At 39.7% G+C, this 26672-nt stretch overlaps 1 protein-coding gene across 9 annotated transcripts in view; it reads right to left on the minus strand.

Annotated features, from left to right (window-relative positions):
- The window catches only part of FAR2 (fatty acyl-CoA reductase 2), a 131786-nt gene that overhangs the window by 8532 nt on the left and 96582 nt on the right, over positions 1–26672 (minus strand). For all 9 annotated transcript variants that reach the window (XM_025455506.3, XM_049102967.1, XM_049102966.1 and 6 more), the window contains 7 exons: positions 21056–21231; positions 17643–17822; positions 8156–8333; positions 6769–6813; positions 4500–4618; positions 3565–3632; positions 1173–1344 (listed from right to left, as the gene is read on the minus strand). In XM_025455506.3, coding sequence (XP_025311291.1) covers positions 1173–1344; positions 3565–3632; positions 4500–4618; positions 6769–6813; positions 8156–8333; positions 17643–17822; positions 21056–21231 — 938 coding nt within the window. The remainder of the gene's footprint in view (positions 1–1172; positions 1345–3564; positions 3633–4499; positions 4619–6768; positions 6814–8155; positions 8334–17642; positions 17823–21055; positions 21232–26672) is intronic.

The following is a 26672-nucleotide window of genomic DNA, read 5'->3' on the forward strand; positions in this document are numbered from 1 at the left end:
CTATCACAAAAGAAATCTACCTGTTTCCCACAAATATTTAATTTCTCACAAACAAAATTCATAAAGATTTTTTATTGGCTCCCTTCCTCCTTTTTTCTACTTATGGACCTCTGCTCTTTATCGAGGTCTTCTTCCAACCCTGATAAATTTTAAAGTCTTCAGCATTTCTGCCTACAATGTTTGGTTTTCCTTCTTTTCCCACCTTTATATAATAAGCCCCCTACAAATATTTTTCCCATAGCCACAGCATCTTCTCTTCACCTTGCTCAAGAAGAAACTGATGATTACTGAATTATGAGCTTTAAATAAGGTCTCTGGAAATTCAGATAAATGCAACATTGCATTTATCTGAACTATTTAATAGTTTTAGCTATTTGCACTGCTAATAAGGACAGAAATTAAACACAGCAATAAAGTCTTCCTCCTATAAAGAGACTAGCACAGAAAGCAATGCTATTCATGCTCCTGTGCTTGCTTGCAGAGATTGCCTTTGGTAATTATAACAATGACTCTTCAGACAACAATATAAAATTCCTCAAGGGGGACAGAAAGAGATGTTTCCTACGTCAACTGCTAGATGGCGACAGAGCTGCCTCAGCATCAGCACATTTCATTCTACCTTGTTCCCTTTAATTTCTTTACTCACCTCTAGGTGGCAGTAAATCTAGCTCAGGTTTCTGCAGATCTTTGCCACTTCTAAGCTACTTTAGCTTCTTCTATTTCCTATTTGTAAAATTGGTGTATTGATTACATCTTCTCTGGATTGTTGTGAGAATGAAAATGAAATCATCTCACATCATCCTGTGTGTGTTTGCGTGTGTGTGTGTGTGTGTGTGTGGCATGGCTGTTACCATTATAGCACAATTTTAAGATTACCTAACAATATAGAAAACCCCAGACTTAGAGTCTCAGTTGCTTTGCTTTTTGGGTGAATGATTACTTGCTGAATTCACCAAGCAAGTTCCTCAACATTTAACTTCCTTTATTATGATGGAGGATTTTTAAGGTACGGGTCCCTTTGGGGCTTCTCATTACTACTGCTTTGGTTGGTCCCAAATTTATATAAGATTCAGTTGTTACCTTTAATCCCCAGATGAAAGGAGGGCTAAGGACTTTGGGGCCCTAATCTTCCATGTAGCAACACTCTTAAAGCAACTGACCCAGCTTCTCACCTGGGCTTCCTTCCCGTGAGCCTCAGATAGAAGTCATATATGATGGCAGGAGCCCGGTGGCTGACTGCATTCCAGTACTGGGTTGTGATGGTGTTGGTTGTGAAGTCAGCATATGGCCTCCTAAAAGCTCTCTCAAATGGGATTTTTTCAAACGTTGCCAAGACTTGGAATCCTGCGGGAAAAAAAAAAAAGTATTTTTTTAGGAGTATTAAGTTGATATATAACATATATAATATATAAGTTTATATATAATAGTATTAAGTTTAGGAGCATGTAAGCCCACTGTAGTGGAGGGCATTTGCAGTGGGTCAAAATGATAAAAACTAGTGATTTGCTGTGTAGAGTCAAGAATCAATCTGTGAGAACAATACGAAGATATTTGTGCCAGGCAAAAGTTCACCTACAAAATCAAATAATGAGAACGGCTTACACATTGGGTCCTTATCTTGAAGCCTTTATTCTAAAACAACTTCTTGGGGAAGTAGTTTCAATCAATACAGTGAGATATTGATCAGAAAAGCTTAAATCCATTATTCGGTTCCCAGATTATCTAGTCTATTCTGAAAGTCCCAAGACAGAGACTGAGGGCCTTATTTCCTAGGTTGGATCATCACTTGTAGAACCATCAGGGGAGTTTCTTCAAATAAATATATATACATATATATATATATTTTTAGTTTCTTCATATTTTACTTAAACCTTTATAAAAGGTTACCTAAAGCTTTCATAGTGGTTTAAGTGAAAAACAATATGGAGGCAGGATTCCCTTGCATTGGCTCACTTTAAATACCAGTCTTTTACTTCTTTGGTATTTCTGCTTCTCTGTGAATATCCCAGACTCAATTGTCCACTCTTGTCTCCAGATTTGTTTTCACAATAATTTTTTATATTGTTATGTAGATAAAACCAAGTTAAAAACCTTTAATGTACATTTGTAAAATAAAGAATTTTTCAAAAAACATTAATTTGAATTAAATGATTTTATCTATGAAAAATTTTCAAAGAATATACCTAAGTTCATTATTCAATTATGATAAAGATATCAGTTATTATGGTAATGTGATTATTGGTCCTCCTTAAAATGTATTACTTGGGAATGTATATAATATATATATATATTCTTTATACAGAGAAGATTCTCAAGAAATATCTGACCCAGGAATCTGAACTTTTCTTCCCATAGGGGTTCATATTCACTTTTAAGAATCACTAGTGGAATTGTTACTGCACATCCAGAAGACACAAGAGACCGTCTTCTGTTTCTATTTTAGGTACCAGCTCTCCATATGAATTTGAATAGATCTTTCACTATCTTGGGGCTTCATATATAAAATAAAACAAGGACACTAGATTATTTTTAAGATTACCTTCAACTATGACATTGTATAATTTGATAAGACAGATAAGAGATTTCAGCATAGAAGAAGACTGGAATTTCAGAAATGGAATTTACATGTGCACCTTCTTATTTAGGAGCTCAACATACCTTGTTTGCTTCCATTACTACCTCTTTTTATGAGTGATGTCTTAATTCTGTTACTGAGGTAGAGGAGATTTATTTTTATTTCCAAATGTCTTCAGAATTATTTAGATATATGATCTAAATAACTGAATATATGATCTAAAGAACCTTGGTGGTAGTAGATAATTTCATTTCATTTTTACTGTTGTGACAACTTTACAGAGTAGCATAGCAGAGTGCTCTGAATTGGAAATCAGATTCTAACAAATGACGTACATGTGAGTTTTTTTTTTTTCTATATCTAGTATCTAAACAAAAGTATTTGATCTAAAAGTTTCAGATATTTGCTGAAAATCAACTAAATTGACAAAGGAGTGTAAGATCGGTTAGCTAATTTTCTATCATGTGCAGGATTAACTACTTCAACAAGATACTTTTGAGGTCACACGGCTCACTGTATACATTGATAAAGAGTATTTCTCAGTAACATAAGGTAGTATTATTGAACTCTTCTAAATCTACTTGGTCATTGATGATTTCAGTCTCAGTGATGTATCCAGGGTACAAGGGACTTGAGCATGGGAGCCACCACCTCAGCAGGAGGGCTATTTCCTCACCGACATTACTTATTAACTGCTGACTTTTACTCAGTTTTATCTATTTTTAAAATGTTTATAGCCAGTGGACCCCTTATTGCTTACAGTCATGTACATATTCCCGCCGATCCTCTTTCTTTGATGGTCCACAGTACATTCTAGTTAACTCTTACACATTTATAATTATTAATTATTTTATCTTATTTATTATTCATCTTTTTCTCCCATTAGATTCTAAGCTCCCATTTTTGTCACCTTTTTCCCCCTGTGGTCGATACTAATAGTGTGTGGGCAGACACTAATTGTTAGTAGTCACATTTCTAGAGGCACTTACCCATTTTGCCCCAGTTACAAGGATTGAGGTTACCAGATGTACAGTGGTAGATTAATGTTGACTTAGGCCTGGAAAATGAAATAAAAAATAAGCACAACAAAATGGAGGACGGATAGAAGAAAGATAAGGGAAAATAACATGTAGACAAAGATGTTTCAATAATTCCCATAAATAAGGCAACACTTCCATCTTTTTGTTCCTTCTTTGGGTAAAAATGCAAAATGGAAGAAGACTAGGAAAGTGTATGTGTTTGTGCGTGTGCATGTGAAAGAGATCTCAATAAGTTGATGTATTTAGGGAGCAAACGGAAGTACCCTGACAATGAGAGAGCAGATCATATTGCTAACCTCTGGATATGCTTATTGGGCAAAATATAGGCTATGTTTTCTTCTAAGTACAGTTAAGCCCTGATGGATTGCAAAACATCTAAATGGCTGACTTTGAATAAGAAAAAATTTAGTTGTTTGCCATTTGCTATGAATCAAATATACAAACAACTTATTTTTTTTTTGTACTAGGTAATAGCCCCCCCATCTGGTGATCTGAACTTTTGGCATTTATCAGGAAATGAGCAGTTCTATAAAATATAAAAGATGACCTTATTTCACCTACTTTTTATTACCTTTGCCTTAAAAAGGGGAGCTGTATTTTAGATTACTGAATAGAAAAAGCTTTTTTTTTTTTTTTTTGGTTATCAAGAATTTTATGGTTAAATGATTTAAAGAGTTTGTTACTTTATACAAAATACTACGCAGTATCTATAAAACACCTCCATGAATACATAATGGCATATTAAGAACTATGTAAGATATCGAAACAGATCCTCTCTGACATTTGGGGTCTTCTATAATGAAATGCATATATTTTGAAAATAAGCCTAGCATATGCATCCTCCTTCTCATCAAACTGTTTAAAGTCAGCTTCCACATGCACACCTGTGAACTGCTGTGTACCATCCTACAGCCAAGGTGAGATTGACGACTGTATCAACGGGAATTAAATCTGCCACAGCCATCGGAGTAGCTCTTATGGCCCGAAGAAACCCTTTACCAGCCTGCACAGGAAAAAGAACATTAAATACTGAACCAAGTTTTAGGTAACAGCGGGGGCTAATACTAAATGCTGCTAGTAATAATAGTTAACACCGACCGACTCACAGCTCCTTAGGTTCGCGCTAAGGCTGACTTCTCTCAGCCTAGCCAACCCCCCAGCCAAGTCCAAATGCCAACATTTCCACACAAGTCCTCAGATTCCTTTAGGGAGTTGAGTTCCTCAAATTTTTGAGAGGTTAATATATTTAATTAACAAACACCAAGAGAAATTTTTCACATTTAAAAATTCATAAGACATTTTAAGAATTAAGGTTTCCCACATTTTCCATTAATATTAGTTTACCATTTCTTTTATTTATTATTTGAGGGAGTAAGGAGGAGGGGCAGAGGGAGAGGGAAAAGCAGACTCCCCGCTGAGCAGGGCTGGATCCCAAGACTCCAGGATCACACCCTGAGCCAAAGGCAGATGCTCAACCACTGAGCCACCCAGGCATCCTGCAGCTTTGCAAATAATATAATAAAACTCACTCTAGGATCATGTTAAAATATTCAGCTTCTAAGTTCTCACATGTTCACCCCCAACTCAGCTTTAAAGAAGAAAGAGTTGAAGGCAGGTAGAGAACAAAAAGAGAGGGGCCGCGACAAAGAAATCAGAAAGAAGTTTGCTGTCACTGTCGTTGACAAGGAGTCACAAATTCACTCTTACATTTGTATGTTAGTTCATGTGGGACCTAATTCTGAGAGGAACAGAAGCAGTCCGAAGCATGGCACTTCTAATAAGATTTAAACTCGGACAGAAGTGAATTCCTATTCATTGTCCTAAAGAGTAGAGATGTGCTTCTGGTCTAACAGTGCTTCAGCGTGAACTGTGAACTGGGTCAGGCCTCACGTCAACTAGATCAGCCTTCGCTGCAGGGAGATGCCCCCAGAGGGCAGCTGACCTAGAGGCCCTGCTGTTTCTCCTTGTCTGGGAGAAGACTATTGGGGAAAAGTGTTTTCTATATTCATTATATGTGAAAATTTTGCTCCTATTGGTGGCTTTTCTTTCTTGTATCTATTGGGAACTAGTTATTGATGTATTTTTATGTATATACATAACATGTCTACCCACACACATTAACTCTTGAATGTATATTGTAATCAAGAATTGAATAATCTTTGAGAATTTTTGATAAAAATAAAAAATCTTTGATTTTTATTGCTTCCCCCCTTTTTGTGTATTTTTTTAAGACATTAAAAAAATCAAAGAGGTTTAATTAAATTCACGATCATGAAGTTTCAATAGGAACACAAAATGGGGGACAAGTGTGGCTTATTTGCTTTTTGTTAACATCTGAAAAAAAATGTCTAACCAGCATGTCTAGATTACCACGGCTCCTTCAATAGCCTAGAACTTAGAATTAACCTATTTCAAACTCCACTGATTTTTTTAAATATTAATTTTTTTCTTTTAGGATTTTATTTTTTTAGAACACTTTCAGGTTCACAGAAAAATTGAGACAAAGTACAGAGACTTCCCATATAACTGCTCCCCCAACACACAGTCCCCCTCATTATCAATATCCCTCACCAGAAAGCATATTTCTTAAACTGAAGAGTCTACACTGACACATCATCACTAGCAAAATCCATTATTTACCTTAAGGCTCACCTTTGGTGTTGTACACTATATGGGTTTGCACAATGCATAATGACACATATGCATTGTTATAGTAGCATACAGAGTATTTCATTGCCCTAAACATCCTCTGTGCTCTGTTTATCCTTCCACCTCACCTCTGGCAAACACTGTACTAATTTGAGCTAGTGATAAATAGCAAAAAGGAAGAAACACTCCCATCTTGTGGTAATCAAAAGGAAATACAGACATGGTCTTTGATGCTCAGGCTTTGCAAAAACGAGAACTCCTAAATAATAACTGATGATATCACAGAACCTCTTTTTTCCTGATAATAAAATCCACAAATGATGAAAGTAATTTCATCCCGCCTCTATTTTCCAATCAGCAACACTGAGATGAAGTTGCTTTCAACAGTAGTTAAGCAAAGTAACATTTATGGTTTGGGATCAATGAAGCAAAACCAACATTAAGCATTTTGTTCCTATTGCTCCATTACCTTTCAAGGAGTTATTTCTATATTATTATACATACCGCAATAATGAGCCCACTAGGTCCATTTAAGTTATCAACCCAACCCTAAAAGAAAAAAGATCTGTATTGGTTACACATGTCAGAAAACTCATAACACATCTGCAGTGTCTGCAGTCTGATCTCAGTAAGTGTCAAAACAACAGCACTGAACCCCAGCCAACAGAAGGTTCTATCCAGTATATCTAAGATCACAAACTGGGGTCAGTGGCAAAGCACTGGATACTTCTGAACTTGTGCAAGAATGAAAATTCTGCAGCATTTTTTTTTTTTAATAGGAGGAGTCATGGAGAGCTTCAGGTTGTTTTATGATATCTTAGAGGCTGAGTTAATATCACAACTTGATAACCAACTCATTAACCATCATTTTTCTTCACGTTGGGTCTGATTTTAACTCTCCAGAACACTACATATCTAACCTGGTTTGTGGGAACTATCCATTTCTTGAACATTTGAAAAGTCCTAGTGTCCATACTCTATTTGTATTAGCTTGCTTAGAGATGTTAGCAGGAAAAGTATGTTCAGGAGCAATTAGACAAACACATCCTTTTGAATTTGTCTCCGAAGCCCTAAGCAAGGCAGTTGACCTTATTATGTCTGTTTCTTTATCTGTAAAAGTCAACATGCACGTGAAAATAGGAGAGGAGAGAGAAAAGAGAAGATGAAGGGCTTAATATTCGTTGAGGCTTCTACTGAGGACCACGCACTACACTAAACACTCTTCCTACCTTGTCTCATTTGATCAGCTCTCCAGAATGGTCCAGTATGGGGCTTAAACAGCATTAGCTCAGTTTTACAGATGAGACCATTCAAAAGGCTGCATTTTTCAGTCAGTAACAGAGCTCAAATTTTTTTGGCCCTAAAGTTTCACAGAATTGCTTCAAAAAAGATGGTATCGCTCAGTGTGCTTTTAAAAGGATACCGTAGTATACAGGTGCAAAAATTAATTATTCCTAAACTGAGAACCTTCTGTGAAGTTTGTGATCCTTACTTACTTACCCTGGCAGTCATAATATTACCAATTTGGCCATCAGAAACATTCTGGTATATTTAAACTATAGTGGGGAAGCCAAGAACTAAAACTATCTCCCATGGGAATTTTCAGCCAAGGGTTAATGGGAAGCTAATTTAAGACTCCCACCCAACTCTAGCAGAGGCAGTGTAAACCCCGGACGAGCCTCATGCTGGATAAATCCTGAACCAAACATGGAATTTTGTCCTAATATAATGGGTTTGCGTTTGATATGCTGCACTCAGCTACACATTTTGAGAGAGAGAAAGAGAGAGAGAGAGAGAGAGAGAGAGAGAGAGAAGGACCTCAGAAAGTAATTGGGTGAGTAGGACTCTGGTTTGGCAGCAAAGCGAGGAATCCAGGTGAGCGGCTGCTTACCGGGAAAGGCTCCTGCCAGGTTGCCCCCACAATGGAGGGCCTTATGATGGCAATGTTTAGGTTCCCACTCTCCTGCTGCACCACCATCTCTCCCAAGGCCTTGGTGTACGTGTAAGTATTGGGCCGATCCCCGATCAGCTTGGGTGTGATCTCGTCAATAATAGCATCGTCTAACCACCTACAGATAGAGTAAAAAAGAATTCTAGCAACATATGTTAGACAACAGATCAAAAAAAAAAAAAAGAGAGAGAGGAGAAAAGTACCCCAAAACAAAACATAATCAAACAAAACTTTCCCTTTCTTGCTTGAATTCTGGAATTCCACACACAGGCCACCAAGGTTGAGTGTGTAGGAGTCCAAATCCTGCGCGCTGCTGGATGAACTCTCTGCTCTGCGCTAAGCCCAGTCTTACCAGTTGAGTCCTGCTTCCTCCCACCTACATTGATAAATTCAACAGCCACGCAACCTACTACTTTACTACATATGATCTCTAATTATCATCAATTATTTCCGTTCCAACTGGCTCATGAGGACACCCCTGAGGACACTTGAGGGTGCCAGCCGGGCCCAGGAGTACGCCACGTGCTTTGTCGGCGGAGTTTAGAGACTCTCACCCTGGGTGCTTCCGAAGCAGCCCTGCTCATTCAACATTGTCCGATTAACACCCGGTGCACCAATCCTGCAGGCTTTAGCTTTTCAGTGTAGAATTCCATTCAATGCCTCAATGAATAAAAGCAGGGACATTTGGCAGACTTACAACCTGTTTCAACAAATCTATGAAATGCACTTTGAAGCTCTATTTACAGCCTATGGTAATAACTTGGTAATTATTTCTAGAGATTTCCCACGAACGCTGAAGTTCTCTAATAACTATTAATAGTCTGTCAAGTGGAGCGATTAGAGTACTCTGAAGCGGCTTTAACAGTGATTGCCGAACACCCCTACTTACAAAAAGACATGTATCATGAGTAACTGAGTTACCAGGACACCCGCCTAATCTTTTTAAAGATGTCAGAACCATTTTGATAATCCCAAAGCCTATCTGCACTTCTCAGAGAAAGCAATGAAATCACTGTCAATTAAATATTTAATGTTTTTCTTAACTGACAGATCTATGCGGTTAACCATTTCTTATAATATGGGTTTTAAAAATTAGGCTATGTAGATATGTTGGTATGATTTTGTAATTAGTCTGTTTGGTACATTGATTCCTATCGTAAAGGACTGAGCTCAGTCATACTATTTTGATTGTAAAAAGATCTTAGCTGTTACCACTTTGCTCCCATGATGAATTAGTGAGCATTTAAGATGTGCTTATGCCGATATTTATTCAGAAACACAACTCTCAAATTTAATAACTCTCATTTGATATTGGAGTGGGACATGAGCACTGTCTGTAATGTTTGGGTTTTCCTTCTTGCTTTGCTGTGATTAGTGCTGAGTGTTTTCTAGACACTCAAATGCCTTTTGATTTCTTTTTTTTTTTTTTAAGATTTTATTTATTTATTCATGATAGACATAGAAAGAGAGAGAGAGGGGCTGAGACACAGGCGGAAGGAGAAGCAGGCTCCATGCCGGGAGCCCGATGTGGGACTCGATCCTGGGTTTCCAGGATCACGCCCTGGGCCAAAGGCAGGCACTAAACCCCTAAGCCACCCAGGGATCCCCTGCCTTTTGATTTCAATTGAATAGGGAAAGGTCGAGAAGTTCCTAGAATAAAAACAACTCCAAATACTTAGAAAAATAGAAGATTTTCCAATTATATGGCCACCTGAGGTTTGGGATAAAGCGTGTGGGATAAATTAGGCACCTCTCCATTTTATGACGATGTTACCTTTACCTCATCTGATTTGATGATGGGCACTGGATTAACTGACCATTTTTCTTTCAGTGAACACGTGCAGATTGCAATAACCGGGTCAGGAGAAATACAGCCTAATTTCATTAAGTTTGTAAAGGAAAAAACTCTAAGAACACATCAGAAGCTAGCCACGCACCAGGATGATACAGCCCATAGCTGAGACCAGCTGTCTGTCACTGATGTTGGTGTGCATGGAACCGGTAACACTTGGAGGCTAAGATAAGTTAGCTTATCTTAGAAAATGTTGGTTTGGGGGCACCTGGGTGGCTCAGTCAGTTGAGCCTCTGACTCTAGGTTTCAGCTCAGGTCATGATCTCAGGGTCCTGGGATCCAGCCTGGTGTTGGCCTCTGAGCTCAGCAGGGAGGCTGCTTGAGGTTCTTTCTCTCCCTTTCCCTCTGCCCGCGCACCCCCCCCCAATCCTGCCAGCACTCTCTCTCTCTCTCTCTCTAAAGTAAATAAATCTTAAAAAAAAATAAACCCACAAATGCTGGTTTCATAGTTTTCTAAGAACACGACTGCAAAAAGAAGCTGTAGTGCTCTATGGATGGCCTGCCTCTACTATTCGTGCCTCCGCCTGCATTCCACTGAATTATCTTCTTGTTTCCTTGATTTTTACTGATGAAAAATGGTGTTCATTACAGCTGTCCTAATTTTCAGGGATGCTCACAACCGCACTTAGGGCTATTTGATAAAGCAAAATGAGCCAATAAATCTAAGGCATTTTTATATTTGTTTGATAAAACAACCAAGGAGCATGTATCTACAAAGGTAATAATCAGCCAGTGTGTGTTTTGAATACTGTTTTGGGAAGCTGAGATGGACAGCGGCCGGAGAGCATGAATGAACTCAGGAGGAGGTGGGGTTGGAGGGAGACTATGGGGAAGGAAGGAAAGGAGGGAGGGAGATGTGTTTATAGGGGACAAAGCAAAACTGGAAGTGAAAAGACCCAGTTGGCAGCGACGAAAAGTATGGAGAAACCGAAAGGCTACATGTTGACCAACTTCCACTTGGCAGAGCTGGCTCCAGAGTCCATGTAGACTTTGTACTGGGGAGAAGGGTATACCCGTGTCTAATGCTCCTGGTGAACCGGCCTCTGCGTTTCCCTCCAGGCTTTCAGTGAGTGCCTATTCTGACCTCCAACAGCCTGATAATAGGAAAATTATTCAGTCTGTCTAGGAAACAATCTAACCTGGCTCTGATGTGTATTTAAAGCCCAGTAATGGGGCACCTGGGTGGCTCAGTGGTTGAGCACCTGCCTCCAGCCCAGGGCATGATCCTGGGGTCCTGGGATCGAGTCCCGCATTGGACTCCCTGCACGGAGCCTGCATCTCCCTCTGCCGATGTCTCTGCTTCTCTCTCTGTATCTCTCATGAATAGATGTATAAGATCTTTTAAAAAATAAATAGAGCCCCATTAAATTTTCAGTTTTTTGCCAGCTGCTTAGATGCCATCTTAAGCCTATACAATCGGGACAGTAAAACCACAAGTATCAGAATGAGTGTTTTCCTTTCCCCTGGGATAGATGCGCCTCTTAGTGTTGACAATGTGTTCTTCAGCACGCAGGCAAAACTACTTTCCAACCTTTGATTTCCTTTCGTATTTCTGCCACAGCTGGCTGCTGTCAGTGTTTGATCAAAAAACACCTTTTCTTTTTCACATGGCAGATTAGCTGTGCTTCTGGACGCCAGGTAGCTTCAAAAGCGTGACTTTTAGTAGGTACAAATCTATCAGGAGCTTTTCATCGGCATCTAGAAACGGAGAGGCAAAGCGAGGAGAGTGGGGAGGCCAGAGTGCTTTGGTGACTGGAATATGAATGAGCCCCATGTCAAACGAGAGCCGTGAAATGAAAAGCAATTTAAGACACTTTTCCCCAAACTTGCCTGCTCATCATTAAGACTTACATGGGGCCTATGACAAAATTTAGATCCCTGGGTACCATCTTAAAACCTCTAAATCCCATCTTTGAGGGTGACAGTTGGATAATCTTTGCTTTTGTCAAGTGGATCGCTGATTGTGATGGTCAGGCAAGCTGGGGAATCACCAATCTGAAAGGACGCCACTCCACAAACGTAAGAGTTGAACAAACTGGGATTAGCTCTCAGAAAGGCATCGCTTCTTGGATGCCTAAAACCTTTAGTAGACTTGAACTTTAAAAGAATTAAACTCTGGGCACTAGAGATGGAGTCTCCGAAGCTGACAGTTGATTGGACAGCTGTGTGCAAGCCCCCGTGCAAAGCAGTCACCCCACATCCTACCGATTTTTCTCTCTCCCCAACACAGAAGTGGGTTTTTTTGTAGCTGTCTCCACTCCCCAGCTCCAGATCCCTCCCCACAACAAGGCAGGTTCTGGCTGTCTGTGCCTCTGGCCACTGCCCAGGCGAATCTACCCCCGCTCCCCCATGACCCTACTAATGTTCCTAAAGCCCACATTCATCAACGTCTTTTTTTTTTGATGGAAACAAAATGGAACAACCAACCGAGCAACCCCACCTCGCTACACACACATACCTGCCCCTTCTGCCTCGGATCCCTGTTGTTCTACAGAATTAAATACAACCCTCCACATGGTGTTCAAGATCTCAGTGAGGCCCCAACCCATTTCCCAGCTAGGCCTCTAATGTGCGATATACCTGTAACATGTGATGCACCCTACATGCACCAGCCGTGCTGCCCAAGGGGACTTACAGCTGGATCACAACCATGCCCCCAGTTTTCCTGCTCCAGGGGCTGTGCTTGTCTGTGACCCCATCCCACCCACCCATGCTGTGCCTCCTCATCCAAGTCCGTATCCTGTGCCTGTCCCCGATGGCCTTTCCACTCCATCTACTCCCTCAACCTGAGTATGCTCTACCACACTCCTCATCTTTACTGTTCTATTTTGTGTTTTACTGGGAGCTCCCTGAGAACACAGTCTATATTGGAGGAAAGTACCTTTTAATTGCTCACACTGCCAAGTATGTGGGAGTGCCAAAAAGGCCAGAGCCATGTGACCAGAATCATGAGACTGCAGAAAAAGATGGTGTCCCTGTAACTTATCAGCTGAGAGACTTCAGAAGAGCTCCTCAGCCTTTCGGAGCTTTGGTTCCCTTATTAGCATAGTAGGTCACGCTGCTACTACCAACCCTACAGTATTACCGTAAGGAACTGGGTGTCCATGAAAGTGTCTTTACTCCCAATACTTGCTCAGTGATGATTCATAGCTGTCCTTCCCTTATTTTTTAAAAATTTTTTTAAAAAATATTTTATTTATTTATTCATGAGAGAGAGAGAGAAAGAGTGAGAGAGAGAGAGAGAGAGGTAGAGACACAGGCAGAGGGAGAAGCAGGCTTCATGCAGGGAGCCCGACGTGGGACTCGATCCCAGGTCCCCAGGATCACGCCCTGGGCTGAAGGTGGCGCTAAACCGCTGAGCCACCCAGGCTGCCCGGTCCTTCCCTTCTTAATGCACATTGACGATATTAAATATGCTAAATAAAGCAGTAAATACTTATAGATCCACTTTCCTAGTTTCTAACTCGAATTATCTCAAGTTTTCATGTAGGTGCAGAAATCCTTGTGGGGTTAACTTGGCCTGAAAAAAAGATGGAAAGCAGCAGTCTTTCCTGGTCAGTTATGTGCATTTTTAAAAATAAGCCTACTTAAGCTGTTATTCTGGAAAACTGTAATTTCATTGGTAATCCCTCATCCATTTACGCCCAGGAGTTTCTAAAGGTAAAAATCCCCAAATGTAAAAGCTAGAAATACAAAGACAGATGAGTAAGAACGGTGGCACAATTCCCTGAGAAAATGCCTGCGGTAGTTGTGACAAGGGCCGAGGACACAGGCAAGTAAGGAGAACTAGAAAAGCCTGCTTTGGGTACCCGGGTGGCTCAGCGGTTTAGCACCACCTTTGGCCCAGGGTGGGATCCTGGGGACTTGGGATCAAGTCCCACATGGGGCTCCCTGCATGGAGCCTGCCTCTCCCTCTGCCTGTGTCTGCCTCTCTCTCTCTCTCCCTCTCTCTCACACAAATAAATAAAATCTTAAAAAAAAAAAAAAAAAAAAAGAAAGAAAAGCCTGGTTTTTTTTTTTGTTGTTGTTGTTGTTGTTTTGTTTGTTTGTCTTTTTAATGCTGATTAATGGCCACGCTTGTCATGCCAATAGAAAACATCAACTCCTAATTTCAGGTGTTGTTAAAATGTGGTTACGTTACCACGCTAAAAGTTTGTACTAACGCAATCAGATTTTATCTTTCAGGCATGGCTCAGGACCAAGGTAATTCTGGAATTTTTCAGATCCAGGCTGAAGGAAGGGAGCTGAGGCTTGGCAGTCTTAGGCTGGGAGAGCCGAATGAGGTGGGTGGAAGGGGATGGGGCAGGGCTGGAAGGTGTCAGCTTTGGGTTCACAGTCCCAGTCCCTTTATGAACACCACTGAGCCTTACCCCTCGGGCCTACACAACTGAAAAAGTTCCTGGCAAAAAAGTGCAAATCCTTTTTTATTTCCTAGAACTGGAATTCTCATTAAACTGGTTTTCTGGGAAAATAAAGGTTTACTTTATTTTGTTATGGGTGACTTTCTTTCTTTCTTTCTTTTCTCCCCAGCTGTACTGAGGTATAACTGACAAAATGGTAAGATATTGAAAATGTACATTATGATGATTTGATATACAGATACAGTGTGGAAGGATTCCAACCCCCTCCCCCCACATCTAGTTAATTAGCACACCCACATGGGTGATTTTCTTGAGATCACAAAGCCCAGAGCACAGCTTTGAGATCATCTTAGAGTTTAACACCTGGTTCCTTTTTAAAACATGAGGACCACTGAAATACCAAGAATAATGACAGCTCCGAGACCCCGTGAGGCCACTATTAGTAAAAATTTCCAAGGGAAATAGAAACCTAAAAATCTTGGAAAGTACCTTTGTTTTAACCACAGGTCAATTACAAAAATAGAAATCAGAGAAAACGTATTTTCTTGAATCAAAGTAACTAAATTTAGGTGAATTAATATTTATTCGGAATAACTCCAATGCTATTTGTTATTCTAAACCTTCAGAGAACTCCATCTGATATAGGGGTTGTTGAAAGCATCATAACCAACAGTGTAGCTGGTAAAAGGTTCCTTGGCTTTATTCAAAGCATTATTCTAGACTTAACACATAGGTTTTATTAGAAGCTTAAGAGGAAAAAACAGGCCATCAGAAATAGGGAGAAGATGAGGGCATACAGGTGTTTTACACATGGGACTTCACACGCCCAGATATAAGAAGCTTGCTATGGAATCCTGCCATCTATTCCCACGTTTGTTTAAACCAACCAACCCAAAAACCTCAGTCGCGACAGTGTGAACAGTGGTCACCTCGTTCCAGCAACAACATTTCATTCATTCAGCAAACACTGGCGTCCCTACCACGTGCTGGCATTGAGAGCCAGGAGGAGCAAGAGACATTCCCTTCCTTTGCCAAGCTCATTGCCTAATAGAGAACACAGATATTTAGAATAACCCGTGTAAGAGCGATGGTTAAGGTGGGCACGGGGTACTTAGAGGCACTGGGGAAGCCACCTCAGCTCAATGGCTTTCAGAGGAGACCTCTGATGTCCGAGTAGGAATTAACCCAGGAAGCAGAGGTGGAAGTAGCTTCTGGAAACTGAACCACCATAAGCCAAGGCAGAGAGGCATGAGGAAGAGGAGTAATTGCAGTAGGGCCGTAGCACAAATGTAAAGGGAGGGCTGACGGAGAGGAGGCTGGACACGTGGTCCTGAATATAAAATTCTGAGTTAATAAATTGTGCTTATGACTTGCTCTGTTTTGTTTTTAAAGCCTTGGTTCCTTGATTGCATGCAAAATTATTCTATTGAGACAAAATTTATTTTATTTTTAGTTCTGTTTGGCTGTGTATTTTTAAAAATAATTATACTCCTTGGGGAGCAGTAAATGACAGATGTAAATTCTGTAGAAATGCCAATTACAGTTTGATCATAGATCATGTAGCAGTTACCTGCTTTTACTGGGGGACACAGAGTCGAGGAGGATGGCAAGTGCTGAACATCTGAAGAGAAATCAACTCCTCTTCTTTGAGGTCTAGGGGTACTGAGTGTCTGGACATAGTTTGGGAGGGAGGGAGGGAGGGAGGAAGTGCAGGAGTACCTAGAGAAGGCCCTCACCAGGGGTGAACCAAATCCGCATTTCCTGTCTCTTTTCTCGGGCAAACTCTGCAAGACTTCTGTACTGCCTCACCTCACACTGTGATCCGTCAGGTGCTAGACTGGTCAACAGTAGCGTAAGGCTCTGGAATCTCAGCAGTAGAGTCTGCAGTCAAAGCAGGTCTGCCCCTTTCCTGGGCACAGCGAATACGTAAGCACCACATCTACTGAGAGCACCCTAGGAGGGCAGCTAACCGACAACTAGACAACTAATCGATTCCATCTGCAAATGCACTGAGGCTTTCCACATCCACCCTCCTGTACCGACTCTGGGCATCAGAGCACCTTTTCTCCAACTCTCCCGACAAGCTCTGCACTTGGAAGGTTCCTTTGCACCACTTAAGCAAATCATCGCTTATTAGCGACTTTAGGTAAACTCCAGGTCCTTTAGATGACTTTCCTTCTTCTTTGTCCTGGATATTTTAAAATGACAGGTAAAAATATCTATTCTCAGAGCTGTAGGAGATAAAAATGGTTGCCCTGAAGGGAATGAACTCTTGATTTAGCTAAGCTTCGTTTTACAGAGTGTATCTCAAATAGAGATACAGCAGTGCCTGAAATTAACATCTGACAAATTTCACTGTGAAGTAGTCGATTTTCTCTGCTGTCGTACTCTTTTGCAGTTTTTTTTTTTTTTAGACAAGGTAAACTCGGTAAACTGAACAAAAGAATGAAGACACAGAAAACAAAAACATCCTTGTTCTGAGACCAGGCCCACGTCCTAAGAGCAAAGTGGTTCCTGTTCCTAGGCGAGAAGAGAAAAATGCTAGCCTGCTGTTGTCCCTCCACAGCAGGACAATAAGGAGAGTGTATCTCGGCCGCTAGACCAAGAGACTGGCACTTTCTGCCACTCCTGGAAGGATTTCCCCTTACCTATTAGCTCTTCTTTATTAACTTTTTGACTAACTGCTATTCAACACTCCCTAGCACACTAACTGCTTTATATAACTCAATTTATCTTCACTACAACATGGGCATTATTATTGGCCCCATTTCACAAATGAAGGGATGAGGCAAGGAGAAGCCAAGGAAATCACTCAAGGTCACACACAGAGTAAGCTGCAGAAGCTGGGTAGGTCTGCTGCTGCAACCTTGCTACTGTACACTCTACTGCCCTTAGTGACCATGCTGAGTTCATGAAGAAGTGAAAAACCATCTGTATGGAAAGCATTCCCCTGTACCTATTATAATCCTAAACTACTTAACAAAACTTTTCTGCGGGATTTACCTATGTCCATCCTCCCCCATTACCAAGCCCTATACTCCCTCCCCACTGGGAGGAAGGGAAGCGCAGGGATAGGGTAGTAACAGCCGGCACCTTCTCAAAGCATGCTGTTTCCAGACTGTCTCCCTTTGTCACCTCATTAAGGAATGACTATAAAGAATCAAAGAGAACAACAATCTGCCGACCTCCTGGCCCCTCACGTGACCCAACTTACTCCATGGAGTCGATGATTTTTTTTGGCTCCACAGGGCATGGATAGATGACTTCATCGATGTGCTTCAGGTTACAATTTGAAAAGGCAGTAGAGATATGTATGAAGGCTTCCAGCTTTGGCATCTGACTGGCCATGAGCAAGAGCTGCTGGGTAGCAGTGACATTAAGTTGCACGGCATGTCTGCAGGAGGTTAAGCAGAAGGAAGTAATGAGGCAACCCGCCATTGCGAGAACTTCACCTACTCCAAAAACTGTCATGTCTATCTGATTTTTGTGGCTGCACCATAGAACCACGAAGAAAAGTATGGGTCCCAGCTACACGGTTATGCGACGTCTGGAATGTGTTATATGTTGTTTATGCATTCTGTGCACATAAATCCTATTCATTAAAGCATTGTTCATATTGCATTTCGAGATTGCTTGGTTCTAAATGTGCTAGAAGGAAAAAAAATCATAATCCTCTGTATAAAGGGGCTTCCTAAACAGCCCTTAAAAATATAAAAATATATAAATTGAGCATCTAACTCAAGAAGCTGGAAAATTCAAATACATTGTGGGAGAGCAACAGTGGATGGAGGTAGAATGAGAAATATAAATTTCAATCGCAAAGGTCCAGGTCAGACATAAAATTTGATATAAAAATCTGAAATTTTAGCTAATAGGACACGAAGTTAGATAAGCACAATATGTGATGACAATGAAATGGTGCATTCTAGAAATACATGATCTATACCATATCAGGAACCCTACTACTCTAGCTAAAAAAAGAGAAAAACTAAATGATCTTCTATAATGTATTTTAAAAAGTTTTAAATGACATTCAGTATCCATTTCCAATTTAAGTTTTAAAAATTCACTAAAAGAATAAACGATTAAAATATATCCCGTTCACTCTGCTAGCCTGTATCACATTTAATGGTGAAAAGTTTTAAAGTCAGGGGCAAGAAGGCTGCCTACAATCACTACTACTACTTAATATTGCTCTGAACTTCCACCTGGTAATCAGAGAGGAAAATAAAATGAATCAGCAGATATAAAAGGTGTAAAGGCAGTCACAAAAATCCCTGTCAGATTACATACTTGTATATCTGGAAAATAAACAGAAGAGCTAAAAAAACCACCCTGGGACATGTAATGATTAATTCAGGAAAGTGTCCATTTATAAAAGTTATGTAAAAGGAAAAAAAAAACTCTGGAGAATATGGTGAAAGAAAGGCACATATTCAAAACCGAACATTTAAAAAATATATCAAGTTAAGAATAAATGAACAGACTATATACAGAAAATGATATAACTTCTTTAAGGGTTATAGAAAAATTGAATAAACAATAAACATTGTTCTTGGATAGGAAGAACCAATGTTTTAGATATGTTGAGTTTTTCTAAATTCGTTGATATGTTCAAGGTATTCCTAATCAAATTTGCAATTTTTTAAGAACTTGAAAAAGTTATCCTAAGTTTAATCAAGTTGTATAAGCAGAAGAGAATAGTCAGGAAAATTCTATAAAAAGAGAATTATGTGTATATACTTGCCTAATAAAATAAAAATTACTGTAATAAAATGCTGTGGTGTTGGAAGAGAAAGCCTAAGTAATAGAACAAAATAAAGAGTCCAACAATGGAAATTCAGTATATTATAAAAGCTTCACTTTAAATAAAGAATAAAAGCAAATCATTTAATAAGTGTTACTTAAGAAGTAGCCATCTGTTAGAAATTCTTTCAAAAGCTACTCCGTATTCACACCCACATTACTTTCCTTTTTATAGAATTTTCCCATTTCTCTTTATAGGCAAATAAACTCTAAACGGGTCAAAGATTTAAAGGTGAAAATGAAGCAATAAAAATTCTAGATGAAATTATGAATAACTGAATAAATAATAAAAATAGTTGACGACAAATGATACACTGTTAAAATATTTTGAGCCTTATAAAATACAAAAAAATCAATATGCTAAATATTCCAACAGGTCTTAAAATTGACAAGAAAAAAAATGTTTCAGTAGAAAAATAGGCAAAGAACATGACTAGGCATTTCACAAAAGAATAAAATGTGCATCAGCATTTCCACATCTTCAACTTTTTATTTTTTATTTATTTATTTTAAAATTTTAAATTATCAACAAAATCAAAATCTGCAATGGCATTTCCATTGTATTGGCAACATTAAAAATGAAGAATTATAATACAGTATGGGTGTGGGTGTCAGAAATGAGGATTCATGTGCATGGGGACAATGTAAATCAGTACCATCTTTGTGGAAAACTACTTAGCATATGTTAAAATGTAAACCATTTGTAACCTGGGCACACCTGTACATCTCTAACAATTTTGCTTCTAGGGATCCCTGGGTGGCGCAGCGGTTTAGCGCCTGCCTTTGGCCCAGGGTGCGATCCTGGAGACCCAGGATCGAATCCCACGTCGGGCTCCCGGTGCATGGAGCCTGCCTTCTCCCTCTGCCTATGTCTCTGCCTCTCTCTCTCTCTCTGTGACTATCATAAATAAATAAAAATTAAAAAAAAATTTTACTTCTAGACATTTACCCAAAGTAAAGCACACAAAGGTATAACAAAATGCACGCACAGAGTTGTTTATTGAAGCATTGTTTCTAACACTGAAAAATTAGGACAATCCAAAAATATCTACCAATACAGAACTAGTCGAGTATGTTATCTACATGTATAATGGAATATCATGCAGTCATTAGAAATTATAATAGCATATCTATTGACAATGAAAGATAACCAAAGATATAATTGAGCAAGTTGCTAAACAATTATTTATATGATGCCATGCATCATATTCAATATGATGCCAAAAAAATATCAAATTTCTGGGTGAAGTTGAACATAAATCTATTTTATGGATGCATAAAGAAAAGTTGGAATGAATGCTCTCCATAATATTAAATGGTTATCCCTGGATAGTGAGATCTTTTTTTTTTTTTTTAGGTTTTTTTTCTTTTATTTATTATTTATGATAGTCACAGAGAGAGAGAGAGAGAGAGAGGCAGAGACATAGGCAGAGGGAGAAGCAGGCTCCAAGCACCGGGAGCCTGATGTGGGATTTGATCCCGGGTCTCCAGGATCACACCCCGGGCCAAAGGCAGACGCCAAACTGCTGCGCCACCCAGGGATCCTGAGATCTTTGAAGAAGTTTTACTCCTTAAACTTCCTTTTCATTGAGAATATATCTTTTTTTTTTTTTTTTTTACATTTTTTGTTTAAATTCAATTTAGTTAACAAACTATGAGTTTCAGGGGTAGGATTTAGTGATTCATCATTTGCATATATCTTTTTTCTTTTTTAATGGAGACCACAAAGAAACTTACACACATACACACACTTGTACACGTGCACACTCATGCACACATGTACACACACACACGAGTCATGAGAGGGAAATGGGAATGTACCTCAGATGGTCATCAAAGCGCACGGTGGCTGCACAGTGGAAGACAATGTTTGTACAGGAGAGAAGCTCCTGCATGTCCTCCTTGCTGATGGCAAAGTCATTCTGATTGAGATCGGCATAGATAGCTCTGATCTTCTCATGCACGTTTGGACAAACTTCTTTGACTTTTTCAAACAGCTAAAACATAAATATAAATCAATATGCAGACAGCATCATCACCATCACATTGTTCTTGTTTTTGCTAACTTATTTCATTATAATTCTCAAAACCCAGTTTTATTTGTAATATCAAAGAAGGTATTTACTCAAGAGGCATTTGTTTTACTTCATGTGACTCAGTCGGCTTAGTGTAATTTCTGCTCCTCTTCATTTGATAAGCATTCAAAAATAAAATCAGTTCTAATAACCAGTAAAGAGTATATTTTGAGCTTTTCCTGCAGAGTGAAGGAGTGACAGGAAATTCTCCATATCCTGCCCCATCCTCTTTTCCCCCCACAAGGCAGCTTGGTGTTTATACTTGGTGATTGTTTCCATCCTTGGCTGGGAAATGTGGTTTTCAGTACAAATTATCAGCCTTTACAAATTACCAGCAAAATCACCAGCCTTTACAAGGGAGTTCTCATGGGCACAAGTTTGAAACTACGTAGTTCACTGGCCCAGAGGAACCATATGTCTTAGCAGCACAAACATATTAGAAAATAAAAAGTAAGCAAATTTGTAATGGGCAAAACGAATACAACTTTTATATAATCTCATTCTAGTATCAATGGCCGTTATTGTCTAGTAAGAGAATCACATGAGTTTATGTACTTTTTATGGGATTTCAATTGATTTCTTCATATTCTAATTTATTTATAAAGGAAAGAACACTGGCAGTTTTAGCTCTTGTTACAATTATTCGGATGGAACAGTCTCTACGTTCCCCTCCACATACAAGTTCTTAGATTAAATTGGTATTTTCCATTTTCTCAAAGAATATAATTCTAACAAAATGATCTTGGCTTCAATCTGTTTTGATAAAATGAAATTCTACCATAGTATTGGTACGGGATGTTAACAGTGAGGAAAAGTAAGGCTAAAAGTTTAGAAGGGTTAGGAGCAGAGAAAACTAGTCTGTGGTTTTGATCACAGTAGAGTAACAGAGCCTGTCCTCTTCTCCCCCTTCTGCCCCCAAAGAATGTTTGCATTTCTTCCTCGATCCTGAGTAGCAGGCTTCTTCTCTCCATTGGAGATCCATCCTAGGCTCATTTTATTGGGTAATAAGAAGTTGACCTTAAGTAGTCAGAGAAATCATGCCTCATTTGAATCAGGCAAGACCATGTTCAGAGGTTTTTCCGGGAATCCAGTGAAGGTGATCAGAGAAGGAAGTCAAGTCTAGAGAGTTAATATACTTCCGCCTTTGAGCTACCATTTTTCTGCACTGCAGGATCAGCCTTGCAGTACCATGCTACTTGAGTTCTGAAAACACTCTGGAAGGTAGATCAATCCTCAGTGAGTTTTTGACATTTGGGATTGATGAGGTGGATAAAGTGTCTATGGGACATTCTCAACAAAGGTCATTCTGGCTCTTCCAGAAAGATACCTTACACCTTTTATAATCTCTATGGATCATAAGCATGCTAAATACTAGTTTTCACTGTCAAATGTTTCCCTTCTTGTGGTCCATGTTGGATATTTTTGGGTACATTTATCTAAAATTTGCACAGTTTCCCCCCTTTTAAAAAAGGAATTGGATTTGTAGAAAGTTCAGTTTTGAGTCTGCATGATCGATTTTATTCACATGAAATTTATTGAGGGTTCTGTGGAATCTTTGATTTTGGCCTGTGATGACTTCTGGCTACGTAAGAGCAGTAAGTGGAAAATGATTTTGGTGTCCATCCTTCCAGCGATGGAGATCCTCACACACAATGTAAGCTACCACACAGATTTTCTTTTGCCTTTGGTTTTTATGACTTTAAAAGGCAGAGAATCCTGTTACCCCATATTGTACTTTTAGATCACCTGTGTAAATGTGATACATGGAGATAAGTACCATTTCAGGAAATAGTATTTCTTTTTTTAATATTTTATTTATTTATTTATTCATGAGAGACACATGGAGAGAGGCAGAGACACAGGCAGAGGGAGAAGCAAGCTCCCCACAGGGAGCCCAGTGCGGACTCCATCCTGGGACTCCGGGATCATGCCCTCAGCAGAAGGCAGATGCTCAACTATTGAGCCACCCATGCGTCCCAGGAAATAGTATTCCAATCCATATTCTATTTATTGATTACATCTTCCAATGTGAGGTGGTATCTGAGTGAACAGATATTTAATTTTTTTTAAAGTCTAAGTTTTCTAATCCAGATGGGATTGCTTATGGTCAACTGAAATAAATCAGTGAATTAGCTGCATCAATTCAAACCACAGGGCTAAGTGAGGGTCATATTTTACTGTACTATCCATGGCCAGTAATATGACTTGCTTCGTCTGGCATCTCACTATTTCACTACAGCCTCTAACAAAATAATGCTTCTTGAATGTTGCCACGTCCTAAATAGACTGCTGAGATTACAGCCAACTGCTATCAGGTCAGTGCCTTCAAAGTGTTATCCACCGAGCAAACCACATTGGAATAACTAGGATGTGCATTAAAACTGTATTTCCAGACCCCCGGCCCCATCCACTAAGTAAGAAATGACTGGGGCACACCTAGGAGTCTGCATTTCACGTCAAGTTCCCTGGTTCATTTTAACTGATCCCAAGACGAGAACTCCTTCTTCAGCTGGAGTGTTAACATAGATTAATGGCTCATGAACAACGGTGTTGGACTTATTTCCCTATATAACTGTCCAGGGCAGTTAAAAGGAGCTAAAAGGACATCCACAGTTTTCAAACGGTATAGGCATAAAAAAAAAAGTCTAAGCACCCAGTTAAAAATGACTTCCTTACTCTACCCTGTGAGATCCTGACTCAGTAGGTTTGGCATGTTACCCAGGCAGGTATATTCCTTAACCAGCTCCACAGGCCATACTTGGTGAAACATTAATTTTGAAAATTCATATCCATTTTTAAAGTCAGGGTTTAAATTTCCCCCTCTGTTGATAAACTCCTTTGTTCTTGTTTATTATATTATGCTGGATGGCACCCAGTGCATCAGAAAGACGCAAGTGTTGCTTGTTAGATTGAAATTAATTACTGTAAGAAGAGTAATAGAACCAGGAGTGGGAGCTTGATTCCTGGAATCATTTGTTCACCAGCTCCTTTGTGTTGGTGACATGAAAGACAGCCGGTAACTACCACAAGTTGAAGAAACAAAGTGTTCCCTTGGGTCCTCTGCATTGACTGCAAACGGGAGCTGGAAAGACTCAGAGCAGAACCTTTGCTTTTATAATAATGCCACAACTGAAGGACAGAAGATACGCTGCAAATGGGTCCTCAGTGGACACGAGCTCTTCAGAAAGTTTCTCTTGCTGATGGGAGACATTCATTAAAGGTAGGAAGAAAAATCGATGGAACAAAGATGAGTGAGGAAAAAAATACATAATTTCAAAAATTTCATTGAAGGTCCACCACTAAAGAACTTAATGTACTTATTTTAGATTCCAAGATTTATCACATTCCCTCTCATATAGTCTTTATTTAATGGCACAGGCCTGAGAAGGTAGAGTGGAGTGGCTACCTGCCACTGATGAAGACTCAAGTGGAGGGAGGAGGGACTGCTGTGTTTCCATTTTCTGAAACCCTGCTCTTGACAGAGGACATTTTGCTGTGGTCACTGAAAGATCTCAAGGTAAGAGGCGATCTAAACATTTCAAACTTGGGGCGCCTGGGTGGCTCAGTCATTGAGAATCCGACTCTTGATTTCGGCTCAGGGTGGTAAGATGGAGCCTCCCTTAAGCCTTGCTCAAGATTCTCTCTCTCTTTCTGCCCCTCTTCCCTCCTCCTTCCTTCCCTCTCTCTCGCTCTCTTTTAAATAAGTAAATCTTTAAAAAAATAAACATTTCAAACTGATAACAAAGCTATACATTTCTCTTGGAAAGTCTAGCAGTGTTCTATTGATTTGATGTTATACTGCAGGTATTTCTCTCTCTTCATTTGTTTCAAACACAAGAGACCATTCCATTTTTGGCCATAGGTACTGACAGCCCAGAGGCAAGAGAGAAGCTTTGCAAATCGTAAGTGAGAAAATCAGCAGAAAGACCAAAAAGAGAAATATTCTGGATTTGATAAATTCCCTGGGTATGACTTCTGTAGCCAGATACCAGGACTGTATTCTTATCAGAAGCAGGGATTGGACAAGGTGCTGGGGGGCATGGCATTTATTTTAACGCTTTTGAAATAGTTTAGAGGTCCTGAGCTTGGATTTCTACAATCAACTTGTTATCCCCATGACCTCACTTTGTTGTTGTTGTTATTTTTTTTAAGATTTTATTTATTTGAGAGAGAGAAAGCACAAATAGGAGGCAGAGGGAGAAGGAGAAGCAGACTCGCTGCTGAGCAGGGAGCCTGTTGTGGGGCTCGATCTCAGGACCCTGGGGTCATGACCTGGGCCAAAGGCAGACACTTAAACGACTGAGCCACCCAGGTGCCCCTACCTGACCTCACTTTGGAGGTATCCAATAGTTACTTTCCGGGGACCACTGAAGTCATGGTATCTTTAATAATCTTGAGTCTTTGATCTTTATTCAGTGTTGAGTCCCTCTCTTCTAATATAACTCTGTTCTCTTGTTCCAGCAGCCCACCAAAATTTGCCTAATATTTCTAATGGGGAAAAAACATGTAAGGTCTCTTAAGCTAGAGGGCAATCCCTGTGGAGTACCAGGTATCCCAAAGCAAAAGAGAACCTGTAATATTTATCAGAGAAATTTTGGTGTGCTGAGTAAAAGCAAATCAACAGATCCTGCAAGTTAGCTCTCGAGCAAAAAGGACTTACCAAGAAAGGATATAACCTAAACTAAAAAACAAATAAGTGCAAGTAAATTAAGGCAGAAACTATACACCCAATGTAAAGATTCACGAAAACTTACAAAATGTTACGATTTTGCTAGTTCACTAATAACTCTCCTAAGATCTAAAGGATTAACCTGGAAGTTTTTGTCGCTTTAGTGAGAACCATTTCTATAGGACTATAAAGCTGTACAGTGTAACAGTGTAGTTATCAAACTTTGGCATGTAGCAGGGTTACCTAGAAAGCTGTTAAAAAAACAAAAACAAAAACAAAAACACAACCCCAGATGTCCTGCTGCTGGAGATTCTAACCTGGTCCTGGGTGGAAGCTTGGGCATCCGTACTTTGAACAAGCTCTCCGGTGAGTGTGATCCACGCTGTGGGTGAGAGCCCCTGGGAAAGATCTGAGGCTCTTTGGAGCCCGGAAGGCCTGGGTTTGAATTCTGGTTCTCCTGTTTAGGAGTTGGGTGACTGGGGCAAGTTAGTCACCACTTGGGGCCTCATTGTTTTCATGTATCTAAAATGCTTATTGCTAGAGAACTAATGATTCAGCATATATTCTGCTACTCTTCAAAACAATTTTGCATTAAAACGTCTTAGTTTCACTTTGCATAGAAATCTGTAGTAAACACCGAAGAGGACACAGTGCTCAGCTCATTGTCTCATTATGTGTTGTGCCTCCAAGGTCA

Source organism: Canis lupus, chromosome 27 (genome assembly GCF_003254725.2).
Source record: "Canis lupus dingo isolate Sandy chromosome 27, ASM325472v2, whole genome shotgun sequence".
NCBI lineage: Eukaryota > Metazoa > Chordata > Mammalia > Carnivora > Canidae > Canis > Canis lupus.